Source organism: Monodelphis domestica, chromosome 4 (assembly GCF_027887165.1).
Source record: "Monodelphis domestica isolate mMonDom1 chromosome 4, mMonDom1.pri, whole genome shotgun sequence".
NCBI lineage: Eukaryota > Metazoa > Chordata > Mammalia > Didelphimorphia > Didelphidae > Monodelphis > Monodelphis domestica.
In genome coordinates, this window is record NC_077230.1 from 430046695 (window position 1) to 430055870 (window position 9176).

General features: G+C 48.0%; 1 protein-coding gene across 4 annotated transcripts; it reads right to left on the reverse strand.

The window, feature by feature from the left end:
• Positions 1-6160: 6160 nt before the first annotated feature.
• On the reverse strand, positions 6161-8469 carry LOC130458778 (nascent polypeptide-associated complex subunit alpha, muscle-specific form-like). 4 transcript variants are annotated; one of them, XM_056825433.1, is made up of 6 exons: positions 7530-8469; positions 7050-7077; positions 6723-6967; positions 6532-6587; positions 6384-6445; positions 6161-6298 (listed from the first exon to the last, which is right to left on the reverse strand). In XM_056825433.1, exons 1-4 carry the CDS (start codon positions 8467-8469, stop codon positions 6544-6546), a joined length of 1257 nt encoding a protein of 418 aa, XP_056681411.1. In that variant the 3' UTR covers positions 6161-6298; positions 6384-6445; positions 6532-6543. The 4 variants fall into 4 exon arrangements, with proteins under 4 accessions (XP_056681411.1, XP_056681408.1, XP_056681409.1 ...); XM_056825430.1 differs by having other exon boundaries at positions 6532-6967; XM_056825432.1 differs by lacking the exons at positions 6161-6298; positions 6384-6445 and having other exon boundaries at positions 6461-6967; positions 7530-7703; positions 7797-8469.
• Between the last annotated feature and the right edge of the window lie 707 nt (positions 8470-9176).

A 9176-nucleotide genomic window follows, 5' to 3' on the forward strand; every position in this document is an offset into this window, starting at 1 on the left:
AAGGTGACAGATCTGGAAAATAGAGGGAGAAGAGATAATTTAAGAATAATTGGACTCCCAGAAAAGCCAGAAATAAACACCAAACTCGACATTGTGATACAAGATATAATCAAAGAAAATTGCCCAGAGATTCTAGAACAAGGGGATAATACAGCCACTGACACAGCTCATAGAACACCTTCTACACTACACCCCCAAAAGACAACTCCCAGGAATGTAATTGCCAAATTCCAAAGCTATCAAACAAAAGAAAAAATCCTACAGGAAGCCAGAAAAAGACAATTTAGATATAAAGGAATGCCAATCAGGATCACACAAGACCTTGCAAGTTCTACTCTGAATGATCGTAAGGCATGGAACATGATCTTCAGAAAGGCAAGAGAGCTGGGTCTCCAACCAAGAATCAGCTACCCAGCAAAACTGACTATATACTTCCAAGGGAAAGTATGGGCATTCAACAAAATAGAAGATTTCCAACTTTTTGCAAAGAAAAGACCAAAGCTCTGTGCAAAGTTTGATACCGAAAATCAAAGAGCAAGGAATACCTGAAAAGGTAAATATTAATGAAAGGGGGAAAAATGTTATCTTCTTCTTTTACTCAAACTCTCTTCTATAAGGACTACATTTCTATCAATCTATGTATACTAATATGTGGGGAAAATGTAATGTATAAATAGGGGGTAAAGAAAGACCAAATAGAATAAGCTTTCTCACACAAAGATTCACATGGGAAGGGGAGGGGAAGAAAACTCCTATAAGAAGGAGAGGAAGAGAGGGATTTTTTACTTAAACCTTAATCTCAGGGAAATCAACTCTGAAAGGGAAAAACATCCAGATCCATTGGGATCTTGAATTCTATCTTACCCAACAAGGGTAGGGAGAAGGGAAAACCAAGGGGGGAGGGGGAGGGGGTAAACAAAAAGGGAGGGAAAGAGAGGGGGGAGGGGGAGGGAACAAAAAGGGAGGGACTAAAAAGGGAAACAACAAGGGAGGGGACAAGGGGGACTGATTCAAAGTAAATCACTGGACTAAAAGGTAGAGCTGAAGAAGAAAAGGTTAGAATTAGGGAAGGCTATCAAAATGCCAGGGAGTCCACAAATGACAACCATAACTTTGAACATGAATGGGATGAACTCATCCATAAAACGTAGACGAATAGCAGAATGGATTAGAATCCAAAACCCTACCATATGTTGTCTTCAAGAAACACACATGAGGCGGGTTGACACCCACAAGGTCAGAATTAAAGGATGGAGTAAGACCTTCTGGGCCTCAACTGACAGAAAAAATTCAGGAGTGGTAATCATGATATCTGATAAAGGCAAAGCAAAAATAGACCTGATCAAAAGGGATAGAGAAGGTAATTATATTTTGTTAAAAGGGACTTTAGACAATGAGGAAATATCATTAATCAACATGTATGCACCAAATAATATAGCACCCAAATTTCTAATGGAGAAACTAGGAGAATTGAAGGAAGAAATAGACAGTAAAACCATATTAGTGGGAGACTTAAACTAACCATTATCAAATTTAGATAAATCAAATAAAAAAATAAATAAGAAAGAGGTAAAAGAAGTGAATGAAATCTTAGAAAAATTAGAATTAATAGACATATGGAGAAAAATAAATAGGGATAAAAAGGAATACACCTTCTTCTCAGCACCACATGGCACATTCACAAAAATTGACCATACATTAGGTCACAGAAACATGGCACACAAATGCAGGAAAGCAGAAATAATGAATGCAGCCTTCTCAGATCACAAGGCAAAAAAATAATGATTAGTAATGGTACATGGAAAACCAAATCTAAAACCAATTGGAAATTAAACAATATGATACTCCAAAACTGTTTAGTTAAAGAAGAAATCATAGAAACAATTAATAATTTCATCGAGGAAAATGACAATGGCGAGACATCCTTTCAAACCTTTTGGGATGCAGCCAAAGTGGTAATCAGAGGTAAATTCATATCCCTGAATGCTTATATTATCAAACAAGGGAGAGCAGAGATCAATCAATTGGAAATGCAAATGAAAAAACTCGAAAGCGATCAAATTAAAACCCCCCGCAGGAAACCAAACTAGAAATCCTAAAAACTAAGGGAGAAATTAATAAAATTGAAAGTGATAGAACTATTGATTTAATAAATAAGACAAGAAGCTGGTACTTTGAAAAAACAAACAAAATAGACAAAGTACTGGTCAATCTAATTAAAAAAAGGAAGGAAGAAAAGGAAATTAACAGCATCAAAGATGAAAAGGGGGACAGCACCTCCGATGAAGAGGAAATTAAGGCAATCATTAGAAATTACTTTGCCCAATTATATGGCAATAAATACACCACTTTGGTGATATGGATGAATATATACAAAAATACAAACTGCCTAGACTAACAGAAGAGGAAATAGAATTCTTAAATAATCCCATATCAGAAAATAAAATCCAACAAGCCATCAAAGAACTTCCTAAGAAAAAATCCCCAGGGCCTGATGGATTCACCAGTGAATTCTATCAAACATTCAGAGAACAGTTAATCCCAATACTATACAAACTATTTGACATAGTAAGGAAAGAGGGAGTTCTACCAAACTCCTTTTACGACACAAACATGGTACTGATTCCAAAACCAGGCAGGTCAAAAACAGAGGAATAAAACTATAGACCAATCTCCCTAATGAATATAGATGCAAAAATCTTAAATAGGATACTAGCAAAAAGACTCCAGCAAGTGATCAGAAGGATCATTCACCATGATCAAGTAGGATTTATACCAGGGATGCAGGGCTGGTTCAACATTAGGAAAACCATCCACATAATTGACCACATCAACAAGCAAATCAGCAAGAACCACATGATTATCTGAATAGACGCAGAAAAAGCATTTGATAAAATACAACACCCATTCCTATTAAAAACACTAGAAAGCATAGGAATAGAAGGGTCATTCCTAAAAATAATAAACAGTATATATCTAAAACCATCAGCTAATATCATCTGCAATGGGGATAAACAAGATGCATTCCCAATAAGATCAGGAGTGAAACAAGGATGCCCATTATCACCTCTACTATTTGACATTGTACTAGAAACACTAGCAGTAGCAATTAGAGAAGAAAAAGAAATTGAAGGCATCAAAATAGGCAAGGAGGAGACCAAGTTATCACTCTTTGCAGATGACATGATGGTCTACTTAAAGAATCCTAGAGATTCAACCAAAAAGCTAATTGAAATAATCAACAACTTTAGCAAAGTTGCAGGATACAAAATAAACCCACATAAGTCATCAGCATTTCTATATATCTCCAACACAGCTCAGCATCAAAAACTAGAAAGAGAAATCCCATTCAAAATCACCTTAGACAAAATAAAATACCTAGGAATCTATCTCCTGAGACAAACACAGGAACTATATGAACACAACTACAAAACACTCTCCACACAACTAAAACTAGACTTGAGCAAATGGAAAAACATTAACTGCTCATGGATAGGACGAGCCAATATAATAAAAATGACCATCCTACCCAAACTTATTTATCTATTTAGTGCTATACCCATTGAACTACCAAAATACTTCTTCACTGATTTAGAAAAAACCATAACAAAGTTCATTTGGAAGACAAAAGATCAAGGATATCCAGGGAAATAATGAAAAAAAAAACACATATGATGGGGGCCTTGCAGTCCCTGACCTTAAACTATATTACAAAGCATCAGTCATCAAAACAATTTGGTACTGGCTAAGAAACAGAAAGGAAGATCAGTGGAATAGACTGGGGGAAAGTGACCTCAGCAAGACAGTATGCGATAAACCCAAAGATCCCAGCTTTTGGGATAAAAATCCACTATTCGATAAAAAACTGCTGGGAAAATTGGAAGACAGTGTGGGAGAGACTAGGAATAGATCAACACCTCACACCCTACACCAAGATAAATTCAAAATGGGTGAGTGACTTTAACATAAAGAAGGAAACCATAAGTAAATTGGGTTAACACAGAATAGTATACATGTCAGACCTTTGGGAGGAGAAAGGCTTTAAAACCAAGCAAGACATAGAAAGAATCACAAAATGTAAAATAAATAATTTTGACTACATTAAACTAAAAAGCTTTTCTACAAACAAAACCAATGTAACTAAAATCAGAAGTGAAACAACAAATTGGGAAAAAATCTTCATAGAAACCTCTGACAAAGGTTTAATTACTCATATTTATAAAGAGCTAAATCAATTGTACAAAAAATCAAGCCATTCTCCAATTGATAAATGGGCAAGGGACATGGATAGGCAGTTCTCAGATAAAGAAATCAAAATTATTAACAAGCACACGAAGAAGTGTTCTAAATCTCTTATAATCAGAGAGATGCAAATCAAAATAACTCTGAGGTATCACATCACACCTAGCAGATTGGCTAACATAACAGCAAAGGAAAGTAATGAATGCTGGAGGGGATGTGGCAAAGTAGGGACACTAATTCATTGCTGGTGGAGTTGTGAACTGATCCAACCATTCTGGAGGGCAATTTGGAACTATGCCCAAAGGGAGCTAATAGACTGTCTGCCCTTTGATCCAGCCATAGCACTGCTGGGTCTGTACCCCAAAGAGATAATGGACACAAAGACTTGTACAAAAATATTCATAGCTGCGCTCTTTGTGGTGGCCCAAAACTGGAAAACGAGGGGATGCCCATCAATCGGGGAATGGCTGAGCAAATTGTGGTATATGTTGGTGATGGAATACTATTGTGCTAAAAGGAATAATAAAGTGGAGGAGTTCCATGGAGACTTGAACGAACTCCAGGAAGTGATGCAGAGCGAGAGGAGCAGAACCAAGAGAACATTGTACACAGAGACTAATACACTGTGGTATAATCGAACGTAATGAACTTCTCCATTAGTGGCGGTGTAATGTCCCTGAACAATATGCAGGATCCAGGAGAAAAAAACACTATTCATAAGCAAAGGATAAACTATGGGAGTGGAAACACCGAGGAAAAGCAACTGCCTGAATACAGCGGTTGAGGGGACATGACAGAGGAGAGAATCTAAAGGAACACTCCAATGCAAATATTATCAACATGGAAATGGGTTCAAATCAAGAAAACATGTAATAACCAGTGGACTTACGCGTCGGCTATGGGGGGTGGGGGGGAGGAAAAGAAAATGATCTATGTCTTTAACGAATAATGCTTGGAAATGATCAAATAAAATATATTTTAAAAAAATTAAAAAAAAATCTAATGCAGTGGGCTAGGTGGTTTGGGCAGGGGATTAGTTGGAGCCCTTGGTACAGGTGCAGACCACCTTCTTACACTGTTGCCATGCTTTGGTGAGCCAGCTCGGTGGCTTCTGGATAGCCTTCCTCAGAGCCTTGAAACTGGCGGAGGGCTGTGAGGCCTGGGTGGGCTCCGGCCGGTCCCTCGGTTTGTCCTTGGGCTGCTCTGTGGCGACCCAGGACCAGGCCGAAGCTGCTTCCCCAGGCTGGCAGAGGACCCACCTGTGATGCCTGGCATCCCAGGCCTCTAACTTTTTTAATACATATGCTGCCAGGGTTCTGGGCTCCCCTGAGGAGTCACGCTCCTTAGCTGGGTGCTGCTCTTGGGGCTGTGGCTGCTGTGCCTCTTTGCATTCGCACCGCCTTCGGGAGTGTGGCTGCTTTTGGGGGAGCTTTTGGGGCTTTGGCTGCTCTTGGGGAAGCTGCCACTTTTTTGAATGGCGGTGGCCCTTGGAATGGCGCCTCTCTTGGGGGCCCTCTTGGGGCTGCAGCTGGTCTTGGGGGAGCTGTTGGGGCTGCGGCTGGTCTTGGGGGAGCTCTTGGGGCTGCGGCTGGTCTTGGGGGAGCTGTTGGGGCTGCGGCTGGTCTTGGGGGAGCTCCTGGGGCTGCAGCTGGTCTTGGGAGAGCTCTTGGGGCTGCGGCTGGTCTTGGGAGAGCTCTTGGGGCTGCGGCTGGTCTTGGGGGAGCTCTTGGGGCTGCGGCTGGTCTTGGGGGAGCTCTTGGGGCTGCGGCTGGTCTTGGGAGAGCTCTTGGGGCTGCGGCTGGTCTTGGGGGAGCTCTTGGGGCTGCGGCTGGTCTTGGGGGAGCTCTTGGGGCTGCGGCTGGTCTTGGGAGAGCTCTTGGGGCTGCAGCTGGTCTTGGGGGAGCTCTTAGGGCTGCGGCTGGTCTTGGGGGAGTTCTTGGGGCTGCGGCTGCTCTTGGGGAAGCGGCAGCTTGTTGGCAGTGCCCCGCTCCTGGGGGTGCTCTTGGGAGGGTGGCCTGGAGGGCCCTGAAGAGGACGTCTCCAATGGTGCGGCAGCCTGGCATGGGCAGGGGGGAGGAGTCACGCCGGGCCTCTGGGCCGGGCCCAGCTGGCCTGACAATCAGTCCCAGCCTCCCTAGTACCTTAGACAGGTGAGACCCGGAAATTGTGGAGAACAGGGTCCGGATGGTGACGCTCGGGTGCCCTGGGGGGATTCGGGACCGGGTTAGGCCTCAGGAAGAGCCCCAAGCCAGAGAGCAGGGGAGCAGGGGGGAGGGGGGCGTCCTTTACCTTCCACTTCCACTAGGCTCCCCGGGGTGCTCCTCCCGAAAAGTCTGGGCTCTGATCTAGGGAAGCAACCCACCGCACTCTGGCCTGCTGGGTGTCCAGGACCAGCCCTCCCTCTCCTCCAGGCCCTTGTGCCCGCCCCCGCCCCTTCCCCTCCCCCCCTTCTCCCTCAGCCAGCTTGGGGCCACGCCCACTTCCGCTCCTCTTCTCTCCTGACTGGGAGCTTCTGCTGGGACCAAAGGGCATGTGGGCGGCTTCCGCTCTCGACATCACTTCCGACTTCACTTCCGGGAGGGCCGGGGCGCTCTGCTGGTCAATCACTTGGGAGAGCGGCCCCGGGTAGTGCAGTGCTTTGTCCCCGGTCCAGGCCGGGCTCCCCTTGGTCCTTGGGATGGGTACTGGGGAGGGAAGGCCACCTCCTTCCGTTTGGGGGGGGCCTCTGTGGAGGGACCAGAAGGGCCTCAGAAACCCAGAGCCAGGCGGAGGCGCCGGGGCAGGAGGCAGGAGGAGGGTTTTCTCACCCGCTGCGGACATCGGGGCGCTCTCGTCCTGGGGGAGAGGAAGAGTGGGGGTCACGGGCCGCCCGGTCACCTGGTGAGCTCCAGCCGCGGAGGCTGCTTCTTGCTTTGGACGGGCCGGGCCAGCAGGACGAGGTCCGGGAGCAGGAGCCCCGGGAAGGAGGAGGCCACCGCCATGGTCACCAGGTTCTCCTTCTTGTGCAGGAAGGCAGGTTCCCCCTTGTTGGTGACCTGGGGAGGGCGGGGCGGGGCAGCCGGGAGCACCCTGACCTCCGCCTGCTGCTCCCCCCCTGCCGCTCCCCCTCGCCGCCCCTCCCCCCCGCCGTCCCCCACGGCCCCTCCCCCCCGCCGCCCCCTACCACCCATGCCATCCCCCACAGCCCCCCCCCCCGACCCCCAGCCACCCCCCTCACTGGCCCCCCGCCACCTCCCAGCCCTCCCCAGGCCTCCCCCAGCCGGGACCACCGGCCTGCCTGGGGTCACCTGCACAAAGTCGCTCTCGAACATGGCCGTGAGGGGCCCGAGGGGCGGGTAGGGGCGGGTAGTTGCCCTCCGCCATGGCTCTCTGTAGAGGGCCAGGCTTGGGGAAGCACAGCGGGAACGACAGTTCCGCTTCCACTTCCTCCTCCGGCAGGTGGAGCTCTCCGGGCTGGACAACTGCGAGCAGGGAGGAAGCAGGCCGGAGCTGGGGGCTGGCCGGCCCCTGCGGGCTCCCCTGCAGCCCTGCAGCCCCCCAGGCCGGGGCCCCACCTGGTGAGGGTTTCCGGGGTTTCATTGGGCTCAGGGAGTCTCGGTGCGCCTGAAGATCAGGGCTCTGGGGTGGGGGTGGAGGGGGCTGCTGGAGGAGGGCCAGGATACTCTCTGCGGGGAGGGCAGACTGGCTATGGCTCTCTGGGACAGCTGAGCTAAGAAGGGGCAGCCTCCCAGGCGTAACACAGCCAGGAGGCCCCCGTTGTGACCTCATGCATGGGTCAGGAGGGTCAGGGGGGGCCAGCTGGCAGCATTCCCCGGGTCCCATGCAAGGCAGGACAAGGAAGAAGGGGGCAGCACCCCGGAGGAAGGCCCTCTCCAGCCCCTGGACACAAAGGGGGTGTGGGGGGGCCACCCGAAAGTTTGGGCCTGTCTCAGGAGGCGCCCCGGGGCCTTTGCCACAGAGCTCAGAGCCAAAGCTGGAGGCCCGCTGCTCAGCTAGCTCTGGAGAGGGAAGGACAGGCAGCCCACATTCTAGGCAGGGGCTCTGGGGAAAGCTCTGAAGTCTTTGAGCAGGGCTGTAGCTTGAGGCTGTTGCAGCCTCCCCAGGCCCCCTTTGCCTTTTCAGGGGAACCTCCAGGAGCCACCAGGGCCCCCTATAAAGGGACTCTGGAGAGCCGGGCCACAGGCTGTTGCTCTCCCTGAGGTGCCTTTGGCCCAGCATGATCTCCATGCTCTGGGCCTGACTCTCCCTGAGTGGTCCTGAACTGTGAGAGGCTTAGAGTGGATCTGGAGCCCCGGAACCCTCGGCTTACCCTAGAGGGGTGTGAACCTTAAACATTCCCAGACCCTACTTCATAAGGTTGGGTTAAGACCATTCCCCATTTGGGCAGTGAAGGTACTTGATCAGGAATGTGAGAACTCTACTTCACCATCCTTAAGCAGGCCTTAGGGGGAGATAAAGGTGTAAACTCTTTGCTGAACAATGAAAAGCACTTAAACCCATACTTAGAGTAAGACAAAAAGTTCTCTAGCTATGCCTATTTTTGGATCTAATACAAAAGGGTGCTAAGTACCTATAAGGGTCAGGCAACTTGTGAACTTACAAGGAGCAAAGAGGTGAGAAACTTACTCAGAAGTTTTCGGGTGTGAACTTAGTAAAAAATTTAAGCCTTCTTAGGTGTGAACTAAGAATGGTCTGTCCTTTGAAAAACGTCTACTGTGATTGGTAGGTGAAAGAACTTAGGGGAGGTGACAGAGGACAAAATTCCCTTGAAAAAGGAGCTCAGAGACATTCAGAGACATTCAGATTCAGGATTGAGCTGGTGAAGTCAGCTGAGATGAAGCTGGCCTGGTGTCACTAGATTCCTTGCTTGAACAAATCTTGTGGTGAGTGATTAAGGACTGACTGATCTTTCTCTTAGGGCTTAAGGCCTGGGT

Coding starts and splice junctions, on each gene's coding strand:
- LOC130458778 (XM_056825430.1), bottom strand. CDS start 8,469: ATGGAGATCATGCTGGGCCAAAGGCACCTCAGGGAGAGCAACAGCCTG. Junction 7,078..7,529: donor TCGAGAGCGACTTTGTGCAG/GTGACCCCAGGC, acceptor CCTCTCCCCCAG/GACGAGAGCGCCCCGATGTC. Junction 6,968..7,049: donor CGCCCCGATGTCCGCAGCGG/GTGAGAAAACCC, acceptor GTCCCTCCACAG/AGGCCCCCCCCAAACGGAAG.